General features: G+C 32.5%; 1 protein-coding gene across 3 annotated transcripts; it reads left to right on the forward strand.

Moving 5' to 3' along the window:
* Positions 1-1,141: 1,141 nt before the first annotated feature.
* LOC130628727 (TPR repeat-containing protein DDB_G0287407-like) lies at positions 1,142-25,776 on the forward strand. Of its 3 annotated transcripts, none has more exons than XM_057441713.1 (25): positions 1,142-1,251; positions 3,295-3,424; positions 5,499-5,724; positions 6,091-6,159; positions 6,875-6,981; positions 7,557-7,690; positions 9,202-9,335; positions 10,136-10,240; positions 10,550-10,642; positions 10,742-10,798; positions 12,918-13,063; positions 13,910-14,018; positions 15,230-15,334; positions 15,779-15,952; positions 16,553-16,740; positions 17,817-18,148; positions 18,767-18,926; positions 19,949-20,054; positions 20,632-20,760; positions 21,256-21,371; positions 21,953-22,202; positions 22,789-22,917; positions 23,764-23,847; positions 24,173-24,331; positions 24,893-25,776. In XM_057441713.1, the coding sequence occupies exons 3-25, from the start codon at positions 5,578-5,580 to the stop codon at positions 25,001-25,003; spliced, it is 3,144 nt and encodes a 1,047-aa protein (XP_057297696.1). In that variant the 5' UTR covers positions 1,142-1,251; positions 3,295-3,424; positions 5,499-5,577; the 3' UTR covers positions 25,004-25,776. The 3 variants fall into 3 exon arrangements, with proteins under 3 accessions (XP_057297696.1, XP_057297697.1, XP_057297695.1); XM_057441714.1 differs by lacking the exon at positions 1,142-1,251 and adding an exon at positions 1,723-1,815; XM_057441712.1 differs by lacking the exon at positions 1,142-1,251 and adding an exon at positions 2,500-2,797.

Consider the following 25,776-nt stretch of genomic DNA (forward strand, 5'->3'; position numbering starts at 1 on the left):
TTTGTTTTGACTGCCCTAACCAATTACGGGCGTTCTAAAATTTGATTGGTTTATGAGCTTACGCAAACTTAGCTTAAAATAATAACTCTGGTTGTATACTGGTTTTGACAATCGTGAATTTCTTTTATGGTGAGAGCAAATGCCAAAATACAGGCAACCAAAAAGAGTAAAGGTTAACCTTCATTGCAGATTTATATGGGAATCATCAATTTTTTTAACATTACCGTTCGAGCGAACTGCTTTTCCTTTTCCTCAAGCGATCGGTAGTTTTTTCTATAAGAGCCCATCAAGATTTTTAAAACACTTTTAGCCTCTCGGTTAGTACAGGAACGCATGAACAACATGTCGCAAATTTTTGAGCGTAAAATTAAGACATTTTGCTCGCTTTAGAATCCCATACAGCCTAACCTCATTATGAAAGTCAATCTTTTTTCCTGTATGATTTTGTCGCAAGAATGAAAGGAGTCCTTATCGAACTCTCACAAAAAGACTTGTACTTAGCGGCCACTACTTCTTCCTGACTTCCACATTGACTTTTTCCATATGAAGAACATCTTTATCATAATAAAGTATATTTGTTGTTTTTTTTAGATTTTTTTCGAATGGCTTTGGCCTGTCATGCGTTATAATACGATTTTATATATATATTTTTTATAATAGACCACATCGAAATTATCAATTTAAAATCTGAACCGTCCCTGGATGATTTCACTACGAATAAATTTCGTCAGATAATAAACCTTGTGTATGGAATTAGAAAAAAAAGTATGTTACCCGATTTCTACGTGGAATATAGCCTTAAGTTTTCTCTTGCGAACATATGGGGGACCCGTTCCTGCTACGCAATATCCTGTGTATGTTGTGATACACAGGATATAGGGGATGTTATGCAATGTGATCATGGATGCTCTCAGCAATCTCTTCTCCAAAGTTTTTTTGTTCTACTCTCTTATATGCGTACTGCTGGCAAGATTCGCGCGATGCACATTATACCATCAGAAACCAGAATTTGGGAATGTTTACAAATGTCCCCCAGGACCCTTGGAAGGAGGTCGCGGAGTGGCAGAGTTATTGACTAAATTAATGGGGTTACAGTTCTCGGGACAGGTTCGTGTCGCCTCAATTAATAAAGTATGTTTAAACAATATTCTATTTCACTGAACTGGGCAATGTGGACAGATATAAACAATCAAGCAAATTCTCCAGAGAGGAAACTCCATGCTTATATTGAATGGTTTTTATTTATTTAAAGTAAGTTTTTTCCTTTGCTATCACATTATATTTTAATGTTTTTTTTAATGTAGTCATGGTTAAATTTGTATTTACATATGTTAAAGCTATTCTTTAATGCTCGTTAAGATTTTCCACCAAGCTATAGCCTAGCTAAGCATTCTCTCCCTTGTCCCTGGCTAACTATAGCAGCTTATCTGATTTTTGCTCTTGCTGATATTACATTTGCAGCAATTATTAGATTTTCTGGGGTGCAGTTTTCCATGTGATAAATCTGTCCTTTATATGATGAACAGTGAAGAATTGTGAAGTTCTTTGAAATTTGCAGAAAGATCTTTTTTTTGTTTCTTGGATATAGCTAGCTAGCTAGCTAGCTAGCTAGCTAGCTATCTAGCTAGCTAAAATTAATCTCGGCCAGGAATATTGCAAATGCAAAATATGCCTTTAATAAACTATAACTAGCTAGCTATAATAACTGTTTTTTTAAATAGATGTGCTGTTAGAGGTAATTTGAGCCCTAAAAATAGTGTTGACCTTTTCTTCCCCAGTTTCTACTTACTAAAGCTAGCTGTACTTCTTGTGTTAGTAAGTAAAATTGTGTCGACTCATTATCATGCATCATTCAGTACGGCAATTTTCCCCAATTGGGGGAGACTCACCCGATTGGAGAAAAGTGTTGTACTGTCATTTAGCACTGATATTTAATGTGTGTTTTGTTTAAAAGAGTTTTTGCCTTATTCTTAATATCAAATATTTCGATGAAAAACAAGGTTTGCTAGATGAGTGCCAGACAGACTACACCATGCCGTGACCAGCTTGCCACACAGCACTATCTATGTTTGACCTGGTAATGCACTGTACCAAGAAAATAGTGATCAATGCATAAGCGCAATATATAAGAGGTTCCTATAGCCTAATAGCGACAGGTAAACCTGTGACTAAAAGTAACTTAAGTGGGCATCTTGGTTGTGAATGTCATCCTGATTCCAATTTCATGCAACATCGCATATGTATTTCACAACCTAATGCCCAGGATTTGTAATTAATTGCTGTTAAAAATAATAAAAAATGGTAAAATTATACCTACTGATAATATTCTTCTTTTACTTTTTTTATTTTCGCTACTTTTATGGAATATCGCAACTTTCAAGTAATAAAGGTGTAGATAAATTGATTTGTAATGTTGAGACAAATAAATTATACACTTAAGAATATGACAGTATGAACCATTTCTTTGTTGATACAAAGCTTTGTTTTTCACACTTCGCATACCATTTTTTCAACATGACGTGGGGCTCATGCCATGATCGTAAGATGATATGCAATGTCCATTACACACTATGTGCCATTTGGGAGTGCGATGTACCACTCACCACCACTTTAGTTAATGGCCAATCCTGTATATGCTGCCTATACACCATTGAATTTTTATTTTTAATATTTTTATGTTATGTTTTCCAATTTTGTCTAAAAAGGTTCAGTATATACATAGTTATCAATTTTATAAAAAAATGTGCAGAAATGGGACATATTATATCTAAGAAGAAACCAAAGACTGTCACACAAAGTAAGAAAAATATCAATATTTGTGATGGAAATATAATTTTAAAAGCAATTAATTTTTTTTTTAATTAATTTAAACCATCCCTTCTTTAAAGGCATTTTACAAGCATGCAAATTTTATGCAAACAGTTTAGAATAATTTGTTCTTAGAAAACGAACTCTTTTTATAGACTTATATGTTATTGTTAGTTGATCAACCAAAATTCCGGTCCTGAAAATTTACTATTTTTTAAAAAATGTCTTTGAACTTCATGAATATAAAGTTTAGACGTCGCAAAGAATGAAGTGCAATTTCTTTGATATGTTCGATTTATTTGTTACTGTATCTACTTTTCCATATATATAAAGTTTAATAAAAAAAAATCGAATTTTTGATACATAGAAAAAGGTAGCATGCTGCTTCTTCACAACATGTTTCTTCGGTGATTTTATAATTATGTTATCTTTTCCTTGGCTGTGGGTATAGTTCTGTATTTCCAATAATCTATTTTTTGCTTTTAGATAACAACCAACCGGAAAATCATCCAAAAGTTTCCTCCGCTCAAAGAACACAGCCACCAGAAGTAAAACAGCCGACGCGTATACTAGCTACTTCTAAACCGGTTGCTTCACCAGGTCCTGAACAGACCCTGTAAGATATTTTTCTTAAATTAAATTTATCATCATAAACAAACCAATCAATGAGTCACTGATTCAGCAATATTTTATTATTATTATTATTATTTAAAATCATACTAAACGTACCCAAAAACAATCAAATTAACAGATAGCAGGATCATATTTTAAAAATAGTATTTAGATAATGTTATATATAAAGGCTTTCAATCATAAATTTACAATGTACATTTAATCCAAAATTTCAGGCCATTCTTTGAGACAAGTGCGATCACACGCGCACTCGCCCAAACACTCGTTAAAAAATATACGAGTGCTTTTTATTGCACTCATGATTTTTTTTTATTTTTCTAAAATATTATAGAGCAATGAAAAAGGCTATTACATAACATTCATTTCTTTGTAATTGATTTGTTTAAAAAGTATAGAGAACATGTAAGTCGGCCCCTTTTCTTCATGCTGACACTCTTATGCTCGGCTGGTGCATTACACTGAGACTTGAACGAAAGACGGAAGACCATTTGGAACCATGCCACAAGTCAGTCCGACCTTCATCATCACAGAGAATACTGCGAGAAGAGTGCGCACCCATGCAACTTAAATATAACCAGAACATGGGAGAGGTTAGGTGTCCTGTACATTAATATAGCTTTCGACCGAATGTTTTCGTGATGTAACACCAAAAAGAAAAACAAGTTTAAAAAATCTTTTTAAGAGGGGAAAGAGAAATCAAAAATGTATAGAAATATATTTAATGCCAAAAACATATAGCAAATCTGCCAACACATCATTATGTTCAACGCTGTGTCAACCTTGCACTTGTGTTTAATACGTTTTACAAAATTCATTTCTGTGCAGCTTAAATAACATAACTGTTGCGGTAAACAAAAAATAGTTAAGTGTGAATCACACTTGCAAATATTCACATTGCACTTGTAAATTTTGCTTACGAGTGCGATTTTTCGCACACCATAGCACTCGTATTTTTTTAGCGTGTGTTTTTTGTAGCTCTGGCATAGTTTTATTCAAGAAATGGCTTGAAATTTAAGGTGCAAAATTTAATAGTGGCGGAGGTATGGCTATTTTAATAATATTCATATTTAGGTGTCAGATTGGTATTTGTGTTTTTGCAATTTTGTTTGCCTAATAAAATGTGCCTTGATGGTAACGCATGTTTCTTTTTAATTTGTCACTTTATTAAAGCCTTATATCTAAAATGGTGGTACTTTAATCACCCAAAGTCAGTAATACTACAAAAGTTACTAAAGTGATTTATAGGTCTAAAAGTGCTTCGAAGAATAGGAAAAAGTGAAAACGTGAAAATTCTTCCTCGTTTTCCAAGATTGTTTGTTAAATTAGGCAAGGTAAGGCAAAGTATATTGATTTAGAGTGTCCACTATGGGTACCCTAACAGATAACAATGAAATTTGTGTAATATTTTACAAATGTTGAGGAAATTTTGAAAAACAGTGGTCCGCTTTGACCCATTAACCATTTTCAAAGGTTATATAAGTTTTTTTAGTATATTAATGATCTTTTTTTTATTTCTAGACACAGTCTGCACTACACTTTCAGAATATATATAAAGTTTTATAGGGTTGTTGCAAAGTACTGACTGAAAAGATTTCAACTGAAAAATAGAGAAAAATTCTTTTTTCACAATTTTTAACTTTTTTCAATTTTCTTCAGATTTAATGCGTTGCAAACCTTATATATGAGTACTTTAACTTTGTAAAGGATGAGATCGCAGCTTTGAGTAGTTTAATAAGTTCTAAGCCCCCTACCTTTTTAAGTTTTTTCATAAATCTCTTTTGCGAAACTTGTAAAATTGAAGTGACGTGAATTAAGATTAAGATGGTTTTTGAGACAGTTTTTTGTTTTAAAGGTTAAAATAAATAAATAAATTTTGGAATCATAGGCTCTTAGAGAATTATATGTGGTTTAAATTTGTGATGCGGGATATTGTTAACTTTCTATATCTGGAATAATCAACAGTCCCATGAAAAGTCCAGGTAGACAAAATAGAGGAAATATTGTTTTTAAAAGTCTTAATGTGCTATGCATTTGCTAATTGTTGCATATACTTTTAGTGATAACACTGCTGAGCCTAACGGAGTTCAGTTGACGCTAGCGGCTGCTTCCAAACTGTCTCCAACAACACCAGAAGAAATGTGGAAAATTGTGAAACAGACAAGCTCAAAAAATCCATTAGATGTTAAGCCCACAGCAAGTCGTAAAGGTTGGAAAACTATACGTCTTTTTGTATCCTCAACTTTTAAAGACTTCCATCAAGAAAGAGAGGTTTTAGTCAAGGAGGTATTGCATACTTTTTCTACAATTGTTTTTTCCTATATTGTGCGGACGATCCAATTTTCCTTTCAAAATTTTTTGTATTGTGTATGTTGTATTCGTTTTTTAATTTTATTTTTTTTTTATTTTTGAAACTGTGTCCATCTCAAATTTTGCATTCACTAACTTTGTCTACAATTTTTGCACTATAATATATATTGTGGATACGACTAATACTGTTTCCTGAAACTAAGTGACATGGATGGGAATTGTGTAGTTTCTTTTATTTGTTATTCTATCCAATGTATAAACAAGTAATATTATTGAACATTGCAGATTAATTATGGGTTTACTTTCCAAAGAGAACAATATCACATTGATTCTATATTTTAGGTCTTTCCCGATCTACGATTATGGTGCGAATCACGAAAATTACGACTTGTTGAATGTGATTTGCGATGGGTATGTTTCATTAGCTCTATTTGAAAAAGGTTACAGACTTTCTTACAATATGCATCTAATAATTTCAGAAATTTTGATATATAATTTTTTAAACGCCAAGTTAAGTATATTAATTATTTAATTTGATCATTGTTTTAGCAGGAATTACTAGTTGTATAGCCGGTTTGAAAAATCCACTTAATTAGAAAGGCAAATAATTACAGATGTACCATTTTGGTGCAAAGTCAATGACCTTTCCATATATTTTTTTCAGTAATTTGTGAAGGTGTTCCTTAGAGTCGGAAATATGGATCAAAATAGTGTATAGAATCATGTACTTTTGATACACTGTAACTTTGGATGGCGTTATTATTCTTTTGATTGCAAAATGAGTGTTTGATTCAGCTTTAGAAAACTGACCTAAATTTAGTCTTGCCAAGGAAGGAGTCAACATATTTCTACTTTCATACAAGATAAATTTTAATAACTTTGCGACACTGTCAATAGTGGCAAAAAAGGATTATTTTGAAATTTTATAAAATGTTCCCAAGTTTCTTTAAATTACCAGTTTCAAAATGATCATTTTTTTAAATTGTTTTTGTTTTGGTATATATTATTAATAATGGAGAGGGAATTTTGTAAATTAGTAACTCATGTTGGTTGTAAGTTCCTATAATAGCTGTATTTTCTTTCCTAAATATATGCTTAATTAAAATAGGAACTTTTATTTTAAAAGGGTGTGCCTAAAGATTCTACAACAGAGGATACAATAAAAATATGTCTCAGTGAGTTGGATCGATGCTGTGAAGATAATGTTGCTCCTTTCTTTCTTAATTTGTCTGGGTATGTTTTTGTTTTTAAATAAAGTGCATGTAGTTGTCTCTGTACAAAGTAGTACTGCAATAGCGAGGCAGACAAATGTGGTTTTTAAGGGATGGAGGACACCATGGATTTAATTATGCCTTCCTAATTCACATTAACTAGGCAGGCCAATAAAATATCATATGCAAGCAAAAAATCACCGATTTGAAAAGTTTGAATTAAAAGGACTCTATTTACACAGATTTAAGAAACAAATAGAATTGTTTCAATAATGTTTCAAGTCAGTGTTTCAGACTTACTGTTTGGAATAAACCTCCTAAGTCAAATTCCACCACAGTGGTGTTAAAACTGTTTTAATAACTAATCTGTCACATGGCATAGAATCGTGTCTGCCATTCCTGTCAGTGTTTTGATGAGTGGGAGTTACTTTTGTGGTTCTTCTTTTGTAGTGTATGTAGTGGCCATTAAGTGTATGTATCTAATACTATTAGAATTCAAAAAAGCATTTCATTATAATATTGATAACTGTTATTATAATTGAGTTTCTTTGTATTATTTGTTTCTTTGTTTTTTCATTCATTCCGATGCTCTTCTAGTGATCGAGCTGGTTGGATACCAACATTTGAAGATTTGTCTCAGAATGTTGCTGCTCAATATGGGTGGATATATGGTTTGTCAGTGACAGAAATGGAGATTGTGCATGGTGCTTTTCGACAGTTGAACCCTAATGGTGAGTTTTTTAATTTTGGAATATTCATTGTTACTAATTACAGAAAGCATTTTTCACTATTGCTTCATGTTGGAATTTAAAAGATTTCCAAGATGAATCAATCCTGGAATCTATTAAGAGGAATGTAATAAATACATAACACCTAAAAACTGTATGGGTATAGACACATATTCAGTATATTCATTATTTCTTAATTTTTTTTTATCATCAAAATTAAATTGTCTGTAAGATAATATAAATATGAAATTTAAATTTTTTTCCAGGTAGCCATAAATCCGCATCTTTGTTTTTCATTAAAACGTCAAAAGACCCCCTCCGTTTTATTTTTTTTTGTTGCGTCATAATTATCAATAACTTTAGCATCGCCATAGCATCATCATCCTCAGCTTAACGTCCGGTTTCCATGCTAGCATGGGTTGGATGGGGTATATTAATGACCCTCATCCAATCTGAGTGTTAGATCTAAACTCAACTTCCTCTGTATCAAGTTTGTCCTTATAACCTCCTGCCAAGTCTTTCACGGTCTGCCTATGGGCTTTGCCCAGGAACTATCAAGTCCCTACACTTTCTTACCCAATTATCCCCCTCCATTCTTTCCAAGTGCCCCAGCCAATTCAATCTTCTTATCTGGATAACATCTGGATAACATCTCTAATTCTACGGATACTTGGCCTGCTTTTTAGCTCATCTTAGCTTTGGGTGGTAAGCAACAATACTATGTCACATTTTTTCGAAAAAGCGTGTTGTTCGTTTTTTATTCAAAAATTGTGAAAAAATGAATTTTTGCTTGCTCTTTTGTGTTTTAACCTGTCTTTTTCTTTAAATAATCAAAATGGACATAAAATGTGACAAAGTCATTTGCAGCAGGTATCGATGAGCATGTGTGCAAAGTTTTGTTGAGTTCCTCCATCGGGGAGGGGAGTTTCAGACATTTTAAGTCATGTATACATTGTGAAAAACGAACATCCACAATTTCCGTAAAAGAGTTTTTCGCAACCTGACCTTTACAACAATAGCCAATTCAAAGATGTGCAGAAGGTGTTAAACAAACTACCGACAACTCATTAAATATTTATATTATGGTAAAGAATATTGAAATCCATATCTTAAAAAAAAAAATTGTAAAAAAATTACGTTTATCCTTAAGTTCCCTGTTACATAACAAATATGCCAAAAATAAGTGTAAATTGTTAATATATTTGGCTGGTAGGGGCAGTACCAAAGCTGTCGAAGTATAACAAACTCGCTTGTTTGTAACATGATAAAGTTTATCAATGACAATGACTAAATGGATAAGTGATAAAATTGCAATCTGAAGTATAGAATATCACATCTCTTCTATAAAGTTTTTTTAGAGTTAAGGAAAATTCTGACTCTTATTTAGTACTTTTGTGTCCCTATCCTCATTCTTTTGCCTTTTGTATTTCTTAATTTGCTCTCCTTTTGTCAAAAACTGGTCCTTCATTGGCCTTAGATAGTGGACACATAAATAATTGTTGTTTTATTTTTAGCCTTATTCATGATTCGAAAGGTTGAAGAACAAGAAGAGTTTCCAGAGGTAGCAAAAAAGGATTATTTCAATGATGAGCCCTTTCTGAAAGAAAAATTAAATAAATTAAAAACAATTATAAAAGATACTTTTCCAGTAAGTTATTTTCTTAATTTATATTTTTTTGCTTTAGCCTAGCAGTGAAAATTACCACGTGTCCTTCTTTTCAATGTATAATATCACCTAATTTTTAGATGAATGATGATAGAAAGTGTCGAAAAATCCTCAATAATAAAAGTCAGAAACTTAAAATTAAAAATTCCTTCCTTAATTAAAGATACCTGAAAATTCTTAATTCAAACTTTTGTCGAAGCGGAAGCAGTTAAAACGTTGCAAAGTTAGAAATATGTTTGGTATTTGACTTTTAAGTTGCGGTGGAATAAAAAGTATAAGGCTATCCATATGGAATGCACATTCCCAGTAATCAGAAAAAAGAGTATTCACAATTCCTTTCTTACTATATTTTCTCTTCTCGTTATATATATTTTTCATATTATATTTCTATTTACTATTATTTCCGCATCTTTAATATTACCAGCTTTTTAGTAAACCTGCTGTTGATTGCTGCAAATTTAATTGAGAATTGAGTACCATATGTAAAATCTTCATTATTTCCTTCGCGTAACAGGGTAAATGATATAAGGAAATTTTAGGTTTTTATGAATTAAGATTCTGTTCCTTTTTTTTAGAAAAAATACTATCTAGAAAGAAAAATACTGACCTAAATTTAATTCAATCATTCTAATATTCCAGCCTCTGGTTAACACGTCTATTACTTCTCAGGTTTTAACGATAACCCTGCGGCGAGAAAAATGGTGTACATACAGTTTATTTTACCATAGTATGTGCCTTCTGAAGAGTTTAAGTCATGATAAAATGTCCTCTTTACTTTCTAGGAAGACAGTGTGAAACATTATTCTGTCCGGTGTAACCAAGATGGAAGTGCAAACAAAGTAAACTTCAAAGGAATATCTGGCGATGACTCAGATTTTTCTAAAACAGTAAGGCCCTTTTTAATATGTAAATTTGACGTTGCTCCATTTATAATTTGTTATACTCCACTTCACATTTTCACTCAGCCTAATTTTTGTTAATATAATACATATATCTAGGCAAGCCTGTTGTAATTTACGTTTGACCCATATGAAGTAGTTTTTTACCTTGTGCTGCCAGGCAGACAATAAAGCATAAAATAAAAAATACTGATGTGGTAAATATGGAGGAGTGGCAGAAATCTTAGGAAGGTTAAGCTGTGGCTTCTTCCACAGGCTAACCAGTTAGCCAATTAATTGTTCTTAATCCTTTTTCAGGTTCATGACTTCTTCTTAAAAAGAATTCAAGAGTTGTATCCACTTGATCCAAGTCCCATGGACCCTTTACAAATACAAAAGGAATCACACGAAGTATGAAAATACTTTGCTCTTCTTTTTTGTGCTTGTAAGATGGAATATGCAATTTCTAACAGTAAAACTGGATATAAATAGCTTTGTATATATTTTTAGATGTTTCTGGACAGTCGTTCATCTTGTGTTTTAGGAAGAGATAAAATGTTAGATGAGGTATGTACGTACACCAGAAGATTTGACGTGAAGGGAGCATGCAATTTGTTTATGTCATTTGTTAATGAAACACTAGCATGATTACTTTAAAAAATTACCACTCTGTAGAGTCATTGCCATTAAATAATATAAATAGTATTATGTCATGAACAAGCGAGTTTACTCCAGGCTACGTTATGGATGGGCAATTATTGTAATAATCTTTAGCTATTTATTAGTTGAGGAGATAATTACTAAACTTCCTCTCTGGTACCTGAAATATATATGCAGGCCCATGAGACTGCAGCCTTAACAACTTCAGATTACGCTTTCAGAGTTTGGAAAAGATTTGTGGTTGACATCTTCTTAATAATCAAAAGAGCACACGTAGTTGCATGTCATTAACATATTATATGTTAATGAAATGCTAATGATAAGCTTCCTTTCTTAGACAGTCTGGCAACGATAGTAACTTCTCAGTTCCAGTATTCTGCAAACCAACTCTTACTGATCAATGTCTTAAGTACACATCTAATCACCAAATATCTTTCATTGAACAGAGCAGTTAATGTAGTGTAAACAACGCTTTCTTGCAAACGGGTACTCAAGACAAGCCATTAAAAAGGCTTAAAGGAAAGTCACGAACTGATAGGAACAGTAGGGGGGGGAATGAAAAAAATGAACAAGTAGCTATAGTGTGCATGTCATATACCACAGACAAGTAACACGCTACATAATATACTGTTGCATCAATATAATATTGTCTGTTAAATCCTGTGTAAGGATTGTGATGCTGTTTATGTCGGTAAAACAAAACGAATGCTCAAACAAGTTGTTTTAGTGCACAACAACTTAGGTACAGACAAAAATGAGAATGAGGCCAATAGCTGGAAGAATGATCATATTGAGTGGTATTTTATATAAACTTTCAAAAATATGGTTACCTGCACTTCGGAAAGCGAATATTTAGAAAAAAAGTGCAAAATGGTTTGAGAAAAATGTAACAAAATTTATTACTTCCATCTATTCATTCTCCAAGTAATACATAGCGAAAGATAATTACAATCACTGCTTGTCGATGTCAGCTGTATAGCTGTCGAAATGTACCGTAGAATGACTTGCTTGTCATGACATGATAATGTCTATGTTATTCAATGACCAGCATGATTCCTACTAACAATTAAAAATAACTATTAAAAAGTCTGGTGAAAATGAATGACACATAATCATTTCATAGAAATTTGTACTACTTAGCATTAATTTTGTTGCATACCATATTCTAAAACTAAGTGTAGTTTCCCCTCTATGTCTGTTTCACAACCTACAGATTCCTGGAATAATTAGATTAGTTCTTTCTCAAAGCACTAAAGAAGAAGAGATGTTTATTTTTGTGAGGACTGAGCAGAAGATTTCACACATAAAATTGCATGATGGAACTTTTTTGTTTCTTCACCAATTATTTGCAAAGCAAATTTAATCTTTGACCATTCTGTCCTCGCTTCGCCCCAATTTTGGCACTTTTTGGGCAATTGTTTTTGTAAATTTGGCATTGTTTGAAAAAAAGTAAGGGATTCTAATTGTTAAAGTTTACACAATTGAGAGATGAAAAGCCGTCAAAGTAAGGATCCATCAACTTACTTTAAATTTTGTCTCAAGTTATAACTGCATTGATTCTCAAATTTAGTTCTTTTCATTAATACGGAAACTGTGAAGAACCAGACCAAGCTTTACTGTGAAATTTTAATGAGACGTTATTCTAACTTAATCTAATTAATTTCTGTGGGATCAATAATGTAAAAAGTTGTGCATATTGACGGGAGCATTGTAAACCTTAATTTTGGCCTACTTCGCCAAAAATGCGAAATTTAATTGTGACAGAAACGCACAAAATTATTTGTTACATAAAATAACCTTTAGATACTTTCAGGGAAAAAAATTTGCAGAACTAAATTTTTCCGAGTTAAGACACTACTCACATTTTAATTGCAAACATAAGTTTGTGTAAGTATAACTTGAACTGCAAAAATATGGTCTACAATATTTTCTTCTGGATCACTGAAACAACTTCCTTTCTCCCATTAAAGTTGCTTTTTGTATATCAGTAAAATGGCTTACCAGTTTATACACTTTCTTTCCACAGATAGAACAATATGTTGTGAATGGAAATAAGTCTATGGCACCGTTGCTTGTTGTTGGTTTTGCAGGTGCTGGCAAAAGTGCTTTGGTAGCAAAAAGTGCTCATAAGGCTACCATGTTGGCAGCAGAAAAACAAATTAAAATGTCAGAGTAAGTTGGCTATTTTTTTTGGAAAATTTCTAAGGGTAGCAAATTTCCATGTTTAACTTGTTGCTATAAATGTTTGTGTTTATAATTTACACCTTGATATTCTGTATCCTTTGAACTTTACGTGGGATTTCTTTTCGGAAATGTTTAATTTTGGAAAACCTTTTTTTTGAGTTGAGTAAAATGTGCAGAATTTTTTAAATGTTTTGAGAAGCTTCAGGGGACTTGTGACATTAGTGAGACTAAAGAACAAGCAAGTATACCAATATTTTACAAATCTAAAATTTAAGCTAATATTTTCCCTATTTCCGCAAATTTGATGCCTTCAATTGCAAAAATTCTGACATCAACAATTTTTGATTCAAGTGTTGCCCAGGGCTGCTTGCAGAATGGCATTAATAAAAATCTGTAATAAAGTTTATAAATTTTGGGAGTCCATAAAAGCAGCTTTGTGTTAAAGCGTACATAAACTAGTGCTTAAATGCTCAATTTCCATGATGGTTGCATTTTTCCAATGTAAAAGCTTTTAAATACAAACATTGATGCCGTTGGGCATAACAGAAAGTGGTCCAAACTTTTCATTCTTGTGAAAACTCCTTTACACAAAAAGAAGACTTATGGAATGTTAATGTTGTTCTTTTTTTCTTTATTTTATAAAAAAACCTCCTCTTTATCGAACTGCAAGTCATTTTACATTATCTAAGTATTTACGAGGACAATAATTTTTCTTTGTGCAAAAATTGTCAGTTCATATAAATTTGATTTAAATTGAGCTGTGATATCTCGTATAGTGAAAACCTTCCAATCTGTTTACTTAACTACACTTGTTAATATTTTGTATGCTTTTAGTTTAAAAAAGCCTTGCAAGGTATTTTTTCATTTTGTTGGTGCTACCCCACGATCAACCGATCTCGCTTCTTTCTTGCAAAGACTCACAAAGGAAATTAAACCAGACCAGGTATTGCTTTTCTCTGTAGATATACGTTTCTACATTATAGGAAAGCCAATTTTAGAAGTTTTACATGTGCTTCATCTAAGTTGACCTTATGATGGATGAAAATCATGCTCGAATTATTCACAGAATTTGAATTACTGCTTATTCTTTAAACGTGTGAATATCAGGTTAAAAATGTTATAAATTCACTTGTCACCATGGAGATTTTTTGCTGTAGTATGTATGTGATAATTTTGATGATAACAACGGTGATGCACGCTTTTTCAGAGAGGTGTGTAGCACGAGCACACCTCCACAGACATGCACATACATCAAAGTGTGCTATTGACAGGATATGCAAAATGCCAACTTTTATAAGAAGTTTTTCAATGCAACACACCGAAAAGAACACTTAAAACAATTGCATGTGCTTTCTGCTGCAAATGTACCAAAATCTCTCTGATGTGAATTAATAAGGTGTTTATCCTACTCTTTATCCTGTTGTATAACATGCTAAAGACATTGCCTCCTCATTCCTCCTTAGTCTTTGGGGATAGAGGTACTGGCTTAAATAGTCCAACTAACTGAGATGCGGTAATAAAAAAAACTATTAAAGAAATGTTTCCCTTCTTCTATCCTTATTTTTGACGAAATTTAATGCAGGATTATTGAGAGGTCAGAGAAATGCTAATGATCTGATTTTGTCACTTTAAATAAAAAAATGTGTGTGGTCGGAGATCTAAAGAACGCATATAATGGAATCATGAAAGAAATTAAGTAATATTTTGTAGAAAAAAAAATTTAAAAATATGGGTACAAAAAATGTCTCAGTTAACCAGAATCTTTGGTTTTGGTTAACCGTCTTATGACACAATTTCTTCAGAATTTTCCTAATCCAAGTCTGTCCCTGTTTATATTTGCAAGTGTGTGATGATCTTAAAATTTTTAAAGGGAGTACCGTTGTGGTTATTTTAAAAAATAAAATAAAAAATGCGATTATGCGTTTACGTGACATTGAAAGGCATCTAAAATTATATCTTTCTGTAATAGTAATTTTTGAAAAATTGTGTTCTTTAATTTGCAATTTGACAACTGTAGAAATTTTTTTGGGAACCCATTTTTAGAAGTTTTATCTGTTGCTGTAAATTCGGAATAACAATAAGAATAAACTACTTTTCTGTGAAAGTGTCTTTTACCCAGTGCACTTGATGCTTTTATCTTGTTTTTATTTTAAGCTTGAAGTGTTGAGTGACTTGGACTCGCTGATTAATTTGTCCTTTAACCTGCTTTCCAATCCACTAACAGATCCAATTTGTATTTTTATTGATGCTGTTAATCAGGTAAACTACTCTTATTTGACGCACCTTTTGAAATTTAAAAATTTAAAGCAGTCGTTGTTATTACAATTTATTCCTTGGACCAACCAATTTATTCCTTGGACCTACGTTGTGCAGAAAGAAGGAAAAAGTGTGTATATTTGCAGATAATAGCACAAAGTATAATAGTTGGTTACTACCACTTTGATGTTTATTATAATATTCCAACTGTCAACAAAACATAATAAGAACAAAAATAACAACAACAAGAATAGTGGTTTACTTTTTAGATCCTTATTTGCAAAGATGCTCCTCATGAAATAGTGTATGATACATGTATATAAATGTACAATAAAAAAAGACAAACTAACAACATTAGGATTAGTGATAAATTATACAAGATCATCACAACGATGTACATAGTAAATAAATAAATATATTTAATGAATGATGTATGCTTTTCCATAGATCGATGAAGATAAGCAACAATACTTAAATCGTTGGCTACCTGAAAAACTATCACCAAATGTCCGCGTTGTGATATCAACCATAGAGAGTACAATCAGTCACCAAACTATAAGAGCTTTTAAAACATCTCCCGTGGAGATTGTTTGTGGACCATTGGATAAAACATCAAGACAGGTAGAGGTTTTGTTTTTCAAAAGGATACCACAAGGTATATTTGGGCTACCTGTATTCTATGTATTGTAAAAGGAAAAATAGGAGAAAATAATTCACACTAATTATTTGCTTTAGCAACCAAACATGAAATGAATTTTTATATAAGCAAAAGGAAAGTGTAAATATAAAGAAAATAAGAAAAGTGAAGAAACAACAAAAATAAGATATAAATGAAATGGGAATGCGCCTCAAATTGTCTGCCTTGAGGCTTTTAAATGTGTGATGCAAAATCAAAAAAATTAAATAACAAATTGATGTTGTCTATTCAGTTTACCAGTTTAGTTTACACGTTTTTAGTCATTTAAACCATACGAACTATGTGACACAAACAAGTAACAGTAATACTAAGGCTGGATTGTTATCTAACTACTAGTCTTTTCTTTTTTAATTTTGCTTGTTTGTGTTCACATGTGACTCATATGGAAAGTATAACATATACCTGTTCTAAGGAGCTAGAAGGAATGAAAACTGGAGCTTTTAAAGGAATAACCAAGTTTCAATAATGGTAAAAGGACAATATGCTTTTTATCTTTACACCAATTTTTGTTTTGCTTTTTGTAGGCAATCGTGGAAAACATATTACAGACTTACAACAAACGTCTTGATGATGAGCAAATGACAGTGTTACTCGACAAAGTAGGATCCAGTAATCCCTTGTGGTTGACATTAGCCTGTGAGGAGTTACGTGTCTATGGAAAATTCGAAACATTAATCAATAAGATCGAAAGCTTGCCTGATGATTTGATAAGGTGAGCAGCCAATAGTTGAACATTGTAGACTTCTTGATTCACCACTTCCATTTTCAACTACTTTAAACGAAGAAATCTGAGCGGAAAAAACTTTTACGAGTCAAAAAATATTGCAAAATTCAGGGAAATAACTTTTGCGTATGTCACCTGTTTTGCGAATAATCATTTAAATCATTTTTTTGCAAGGACTAACTTTCGTGACGGGTATATAGGTGTTAATTATTTATTACATTTACCTTTCAAATATGGTGTAAATTACAATAAAATGTCAACAACGATAAAAACAATAACACGATTTTAAACTTGTTTAAAGAGTTGGTTAAAATTTATTACACGAAATCTTAAACATTCCTTATTAGTGATATAAAAGTGATGAAAATGATAGTGTGAATTTTTTTTCTCTCATTAATGTAATTTAAGAATGAATAAAAATTTCAACATATTTTAAAGAAATAAACTTTTGTAATTAAGCCCCTTTAAAATTTTTCCCAGAACCTAACCTTCGCAAATGTATGCTAAAAATTGTGTTTTGAATGTCTGCTAAAAATTGTGTTTAAATGTATGCTAAAAATTGTGTTTAAATGTATGCTAAAAATTGTGTTTTAAATGTGTGCTAAAAATTGTTTTTTGAATGTCTTCTGAAAATTGTGTTTAAATGTCTGCTAAAAATTGTGTTTTGAATGTCTGCTAAAAATTGTGTTTTGAATGTCTGCTAAAAATTGTGTTTTGAATGTCTGCTAAAAATTGTGTTTCAATGTCTGCTAAAAATTGTGTTTAAATGTGTGCTAAAAATTGTGTTTTGAATGTCTGCTGAAAATTGTGTTTAAATGCCAGCTAAAAATTGTGTTTTAAATGTATGCTAAAAATTGTGTTTTGAATGTCTGCTAAAAATTGTGTTTTAAATGTGTGCTAAGAATTGTGTTTAAATGTCTGCTAAAAATTGTGTTTTGAGTGTCTGCTAAAAATTGTGTTTAAATGTGTGCTAAAAATTGTGTTTTGAATGTCTTCTGAAAATTGTGTTTAAATGTCTGCTAAAAATTGTGTTTTGAATAACTAATATATATTTGTTTTTTTAGTTTGGAGGAAATTGTGTTTGAAAGGTTTGAAGGTGAAGCTGGTGGTGAATTGATGAAAGCTTGTGTGTGTATGTTGGAAGTGTCACGTCATGGCCTTCTCGAAACGGAGTTGTTAGCATTGCTGGCTGAAGAAAAAAACTTAAAAGTACCGGAATATACTGGTGAAGATGGTACGGAGCTACTTAAGAAATCAGAAGCCAAAAAAGAAGCTGCTGCTAATATTGAAGAAACAAAACACAATATTGCTAAGATGGTTCAAGAAACGTATGTTAAAGACGAAAACACCGCTGAAGATGGTGAAAGCATGGGCGATGAGAAAGGAAAAAAGCAAAGTAAGTTTTCAGAAGAAAATAATTCATTTTGAGTGACCCCTAAAATTAGGGGCATCATCACCTGAAAAAGGCGCACTGCTAAAACAGCTCCTATTGTTTCAAAATTTGCTTAAGTAAGCGCTTCTGGTGCAGGTGCTTATTTAATCAAAATACTTTATTACATGCATATATGTTTTTCTCTTTGGTAGCTGTTAAATATTGTTCTTAAATATTCAGTATTTATATTACATTCTTTGCCTTAATGTAACTAATTGTATCTATTTTTTTAATTAAGTAACTGTCAATATTTCCTTTGACATAAACAAATAATTCTTTATGGATAATGGATTTTTGTTGTTCTTAAGCAAATAATTTTTATGAATAATTGATTTTTGTTTTTCTTACTCCGTCAAAACTGTAATATTCCCTTTGACGTTGCAAATGCCCTTTTTTGCATGTCTAATACTCTTGAGTTCAAAATGTTTTATTTTAAAACATAATTTTAATATTTATTTTTCTTATTGTTCTTACTCTGCCAAAAATACCTTTGTGTAAATAATCCGTACCTTTATGGTTCACATCAGTTGGATATATATAATCTTGCTAAAGTGTAACTTAACGTGAATTTCCTTATTTTAGAGAACAAAACCAAGACCAGAAAAGTAATCAACTATTTGCCAGCTCGTGAGTGGGCTGTGATTTACAGGAATCTTAAACCGTTACTAAGACCCTGTGGAGACCTTGGGGAAGGAAGATTGGATTTCTATCATCGTTCGTTGAGCAAAGCAGCTCGAAGAAAGTACGTTATGGTCTTTTGTTTCTTTTTTTCTTTTTCTTTTTGCGGAGTTAAGTACAGCTAAAAAATTTACGTATTGAAGTTGCGTGATAAATTGGCGTTGATGATAAATTGGTGATAGGTGATACATTGGTTTAGGGTGATAAATTGAAGTTGGGTGATACATTGAAGTTGCGTGATAAATTGAAGTTGGCTGATAAATTGAAGTTGAGTGATACATTGAAGTTGCGTGATAAATTAAAGTTGGGTGATAAATTGAAGTTGAGTGATACATTGGGTTAGGGTAATGAATTTAAGTTGGTGATACATTGGGTTAGGGTGATAAATTGAAGTTAAGTGATACATTGGATTAGGGTAATGAATTGAAGTTGGGTGAGATAATAAAGTTATGTGATACGTTGAGGTTATGTAAAAAATTAAAGTAAGGTGATACATTGAGGTTTGGTGATAAATTTAAGTCCGGTGATAAGGTTTGCCGAAATGAAAGTTGCGTTTATGCGCCAATGTGAACACAATAGAGTCCATCGTCCTCCATCGTCGGGACCCTTGTTCCAATCTTTTATGTTGAGGTCACGTATATGATTTTCACAAAGGTAATTCAAAACCTTACAAAACTGACTCCCGAAATCACAGAAGGTTTGTGTTTGCAGCGTTCCTACAGCCTCTGGATGGGGTTTCAATATATTCATTAAGAAATAAAAATGTACTATTCGGTTTTACTTATGGGATATAGATTCTTGTGTGTTATGTTTTATTAATAATGTACTTGATCAGATTACACAGACAAACAGTTAGTTGAGAATTAGACTGTGGGGGCGTCTTAAAAATTCAATTTTGGACGCTTATTTTATTTTGAAAGTAGAGCATCAAATTCACAAGGAGAAAAGAATTAAGGGCTTCAATTTCCAACAGAGCTGGTTATAATCTATCCCTTTATCTGCAGCTTATATCGGCATTGCACACGACCGTACAGTCTTAGCTGGTTACATGTCGCCTAATTTTGAGACAAAGTGTGTTTTATTTAGGTATTTCAGTGGTGAAGATGCGTTGAAGCAGCATAAATACAACTTCTGGCATGGCGTTCTGGCTGATTTCTTCGAAGGTGTACAAGATATGGATAGAAAGGCCGAGGTAAAGCATGGTTTTCTACTCTGCAATTTGTTTTCTGTTTGAGAAATCGCAATCGTATTTATTACGTGCAGATGCAGCATGAACACATTTTCTATTTTTAACAACATTAAAAAAGCTACAGTCTTCCAAAAAGATATAGCGATACAAGCTGGGGGATGTTAAAGTTCTTCTCCCACATGATTACACAGGCTATTCAAAACCTTTCCATCTTTACAGTTGATTTTGGTTGTTTGGTTAGATGCAAACTCTCAAAACGTGTTAATTGTTGTTGATGTCAGCAAGACCGTTTTACTTAAATTCTAGGATATTCATGGGCTTGATGTGGATTATTTCGCAAAGGAAACCCGTAATAAAAAGTGCGACTAGCGCAATTTAAACGGTGCTTACCTGGCCTGGCGGCTAGAAAAGCAGAAAATCACACGTATCGTTAATTAACTAATTAACTAGACAATTAATTAACAGTTAATTAAATAATTAACAGTTGATTAAATAAGTGTTCACCCCGATTTGTCGGAATGTGAACATTCACACGGGTTATATTCATTTTATGTTTTAAAACGTTTCTTGCATACCATAGGAACTTCCTTACCATCTGGAACAGTTGCTGGATAATAATCGTTTAATCCAATGCTTGATGGACTGGGAAGTGTTCGAGCGAATGTACTCTGAAGAGTTCAGCATTGATCTTTTGCATTCTTGGCGGCAGGTGGGATTTACTTGTGTGTAGTGTAATTGTCTTTTACCAGTTAACGAATTTTCCTTTCCTTGCCACATTTGCAACCCCTGTAAGAAACATTCATAGTTGAGTTTCATCGCCTGTTAAGTTTGGTTTTAATCTGGCATTTAATTAGCGGAGTCATATTGAATATTCATAGGAAGATAGATGAAGAGTTTCATTTAATTGAAAGAAAGTGTCTGCTGAAGACTGTTTGCAGACCTAGGGACAGGAATATGGGTTAAAACCTTCCTACCTTTTACAGAAATCTTGTTTTACCTTTTCTGTTTGTTTATTTTTTACCCATTTTTCCTAAGAATTGTGTTGATATGAGGATCGTATTATATGAGCACATTCTTTAGAGGGGAAAAACTTCTAGATTTTAAATGTAACACTTAATTGTTCGAATTTATTGTGCATGTATTTGTTACTTTTTTTTTCTTTTTTGTTTGTGTTTTAATCAATAGAGTTTCTTGTTTATTTTAGTGTGGTGGTTATGGTATTGCATCTGCAGTCTATCATGAACAGTTAAAGCATCTGCGAAAGTCTGACATGCCACTAATAGAATATGTCGAAGTGGTGGAGAAAGTTTATGGATTCTTGTGAGTTCTCTTTGCTTTCTGTGTTATCTAACAATATGCCGATTTTTGGTAAAGTAATTTCGTGTCTTTGTTTTTCTTTTGCAAATTTATATTTCAAATTTTCTAAAAAAAAGTTAAGTTGATTTATTTTCTTAAATTTCGCGAAAAAGATTCTGTGCGAAAGTTCCCGAAATGTCAATTCGCGACAATAAATCTTTGCGATATAATGACTCATTAGCTACAGTTAATTTTTTTTTTCTCAAGAAATTTTCTTTTTTTGTAGTTGAAAAAATAATGGCCAGCCTATGTGATGTAAGCAAGTTTAATTAAAGGCTACTGTATCTTATAAATAGGCTTTAAATAAATTAAAATGTCGTAAATATATTCTTCGCAAAAAACCTTAAGTGGTCCATTGTTTTAGCGAAAATTAATCAACTTATGGTATTTTGCATGCAGTGTCTTGTTATTTCTGTGATTTCAAATTATTTCCGTTAATATTGTTAACTGTGGCCTTGTTATTATTGAAGAGCCTTGACGTAATATTAATAAATCATGACATTTTTCTAGTTGCAATGCCTTAATAATTTCAAAATTTCCCTTAGAATTCAAGCTGGCCAGTACTCTGAAGCGTTGGGTTTAATGCAAGAGCGCCTCGCTGATGAGATGGACCAACTTGGTCAGAGGAATGATGAGTTGGCCGATGTTTACCAAAACATGGCGCTCTGCAAAAGTGAAATAGATAAAGCGCATCAATACATGAATGATGATCAGCTCGATGATAACAAATTGATTGTGGAGTATGGAAGAAAATGTCTGGAATATCGGAAGCATTTAAGTGGTACTGATAACGATGTACGTAATGCGGTTTTCTTTATTGTCCTTGTTTTCTATTGACAAAGCTTACGATATCTCTCGCTTATTAAATATGAACCTAGAATTAGAAGGTTAAACTATTCACGCCTGTGATTGGTATTTTTATATCTAATGGATAAAATTTTAACTAATATTTTAAATTCGCTATTTCGCCGAATCTGTGTGATATTTTTTGCCACTGGCGCAAGACATCGTCTTACAGAATTGGTAACCACTATTTGGAGACTACTTGGTGGAGCTGCAATGCTCGTTACACATTTAACACAGCGGGAGAAATTGGAGGATCGGTTACCTCTGTTAACACCACGTTGGTAGGATAGTTGCACTTTGAAGATTTAGCACGGGATGAGAGATTGGTGGGAAGGATACCTCTATTACCACCGCGTTGGTAGCATAGTTGTGGCTTTAACAACGAAAAGAGTCACAAGTGAAACAAAAACAAAATTTCTGCACATGTCGCGTTTACCTTAAGGAATGTTCTGTCACATTTGTGGCAGTATGTTATCCATCAAATACCCTGTATTATGTAATATAATCATAAGGGACATTGCATTCTCTTTTTTAGTATCGTTGCGCACTTGCCAACATTTTAATCTCGCATCATTTGAGTAACGTTGCAGATATCACTTACGAAGCAAAGCCTCGCCAAGAAGCCTTCCAAGCTATCGACGCTGCTATTAAAGTCTTTACAGAGGTATGTGCAAAGAAATAACACAGCTTCGGCTGAAGGAAGGAGTAAGTGAGGAGATAAGGTTAGGGAAATGTGAGTTCTCTCAGTGGGTTTTCCGATTTAAGGCGAATATAATAATTTTGTTTGAGTTAGTTGAGACTTAAAATTACTGTCCCATGATTTATTGTACTTTGTGGTCCACCAAAGAAACTTGGAACTTTTATATTTTTTCCTTTGTTAAAAAAAATTGGGCGTAACTGCTCTGTCGGCCGGTAGGATGTTTAATTTTGGTTGTTTTAAAATTACCTGACTCCTACCAAACACTGGTTTGTAAAAAAAAATCGGATGATACGATTGGTTTGGGGTCATTAAAACAGGGCTTTGTGTCACACTAACTAGTTTGGGAAGTCATTGTTAGAATAGAAGCATAAAAACGTAGACAAATAAAAAACGAAAAAGTTACTCATCTAAAACCTTGATTGAACAATGTTACAAATTTGTTTCTTGAACGTACAAAAAGTTTAAAATCAGACCTTGAATTCCAAAAACAAATTAAGATCGATCTGTACGTTTTAACCGGTCAGGATCTTTTTAATATAAATCTGTTTTCCAGTTTTTTGAAAATATGGGCTAATTAATTGCATGAGATATGTGGTTATCTCATGCTTCAAACCCTGTTAACAATTGCGTTCGTTAGAGTTACAAGATATTGTTATTTCTGGATCAGATCCAAAAAAAATTTACCCAGCATTCATTTTTTGAGTTTCGGTTGACTGACAGCGAACATATCTATTAAATCCAAGTGTGCTTTTGAAGGTATTCAACGGGACAACTACTGAGTTCTAAATAATGTCCTTAGTTTTATTTTAGTTAAATGATGTAGGCCACTTGGCAGAATGTATGATGACAAAAGCCATCATTGACTTCCAACAACCATTTGAAGGTCGTGAGAAGGTGAGTTTGGTATTGATGTACTTTTAATTCACAGCTGATAATGCAACGACAGTTGAGGTCGTTTAAGTCGATGAAAATTTGTTTTCTTAAGGTTCTAAACTCATTTAAATCCTTAAAGACTTTTTAAATTCCGTACTGTGACAATTTATTAGAGGTTAGAGGCTTGTTTAAAAGTGTTATTATTTTAAAAGTAAAGCTGTTTCGGAGAAAATCCATCTATATGGCGCTGATGACCTATGTTATCCGAAAAGCTTATACTTTAAGAAATATTATTTTAAACAAGTCAATTATAAAGGTTTTATCTAGTTTGAACCCTTGTTTTTAGCTCTTGAAAGATTCCCTCGCGCTGTGTTTAAAAGGCTACGGAGAGAAGCATCTTCTTACAACACGTATTTTGTTAAACACCGGCATCGCATACGAAATGGTCGGAAGTTACGATAAAGCTTTCGATCATTTTAAACGCCTAAAGACAACATGCATGGCGGTAAGAATATGTTGACTGTGCCTATGGGTGAATACATGCATTCCCATGTATCCATCTGCCAATATGATAAGGGTGCCGAAATGATAAAGGTATGGATAAAAATTTATGGAAATTAGGAATAGGGTAAAAATTGTCGAAAATGTAACGGTTTTCTGTCTTAAGGAAACATTTCTTAATAAATAATTCTTTTTAACGGGATTTTACGTTATGTAAAGATTCTAAAACATCCTTGTAAAAATAAAATCTTAATTTTTAAAAATCCTAAACTACCTGATTTTTCAGTAAAAACTCTCCTTCAATTACATTGTTCACCAAATTATTTACATTTTGCATCAGCTCACGCTAAAATGACATCTGATCAATCCAATTTGTTTTTGTCTTTTAGTTCCTTTGACATTCTTGGTTGAAGTTGTACTTTCCCTAATTCCATTTCTCCGTAAAACCAACCTCCTATTCAAAAAAATTTAAAAAATCATTCTATGTTCCCCCAACTTTTCCAAAAATAGTTGCGAGATGAGTAGGAAAAATTATTTAACCACATTCTCAATTGTATGTTTTTAGGTGTTTGGTCCTGGCCATCCAAAAACAGTTCGAGCTATCAACACCTTGGCCGAACCGAGATATAAAAGAATGTTAGAACATGAAGCAAGAAGTGTTCCCGAAACAGCATAACATGCATCATCACATTTACCCAGTGCACGCACACGAGGCTCGTCAATCAAAACGAGGCTGACAAATGGACTGGTTGTGATGTGTCAATGTTTATGCTATGTTTTTTAAGGGTTAAAATATTCTATCAGCACTTAACTAAGATAGTGATGTATAAATTTTTTGACAGACATTTTTGTATGTGTGCTAGTTTGATTTTTTTGTCATATAGGACTGGCATGTTGAAACTCACTTTAGGTAACTCTTTAATCTCGGCAAATCTTTCAATGTTAACCCATGCAACTCTAAATAAACCGACATAAAAAGTCGCGCTTTTTACTGCTATTTGGAACTTCTCTTTGGCCGAATTTTACTTTTGTCTCGTGGAAACGCGGCCTTACTTATCCGATGCAATGTTTAATCTTTAATTATTTTTTTTACCCAAAACTTGTGTGTAAGAACTGAATTTATTGACCGAGTTCGTTAAGCATCTTTTACATCAGGAAATAAATATTTTGTCCAGTGTGAATTAATTGCGCATTTTTCTAGATGACTTCTTTATTGTGATTTTTTTTTTGTCCTCTGTCATATTTTGTTATGATTTGAAGAACATTGAGTAGGTTATGTAAAGTGCGACGATATGTATGCAGGCCAGGCTGACGTTTTTAAAAATATTATTTGTTTGAATTTTTTATATTAGTCCGCAGAATTTTGTTATTTATTCTGATTTCTTAATTTATTTAATAAATATTTGTACATTTATACATTTAAAATGTAAAAATAAAAATTTCAAATAA

Source organism: Hydractinia symbiolongicarpus, chromosome 15 (genome assembly GCF_029227915.1).
Source record: "Hydractinia symbiolongicarpus strain clone_291-10 chromosome 15, HSymV2.1, whole genome shotgun sequence".
In the NCBI taxonomy this organism is placed as follows: domain Eukaryota; kingdom Metazoa; phylum Cnidaria; class Hydrozoa; order Anthoathecata; family Hydractiniidae; genus Hydractinia; species Hydractinia symbiolongicarpus.

What these genes read in the sequence shown, in the direction of transcription:
- LOC130628727 (XM_057441712.1), top strand. Translation starts at nt 2,515, where the DNA reads ATGACGTGGGGCTCATGCCATGATCGTAAGATGATATGCAATGTCCAT. An exon ending in TTGAATGTGATTTGCGATGG is followed by an intron (nt 6,160 to 6,874) that starts GTATGTTTCATT and finishes TTATTTTAAAAG; the next exon opens with GGTGTGCCTAAAGATTCTAC. An exon ending in AGCAAAGCAGCTCGAAGAAA is followed by an intron (nt 18,927 to 19,948) that starts GTACGTTATGGT and finishes TGTTTTATTTAG; the next exon opens with GTATTTCAGTGGTGAAGATG.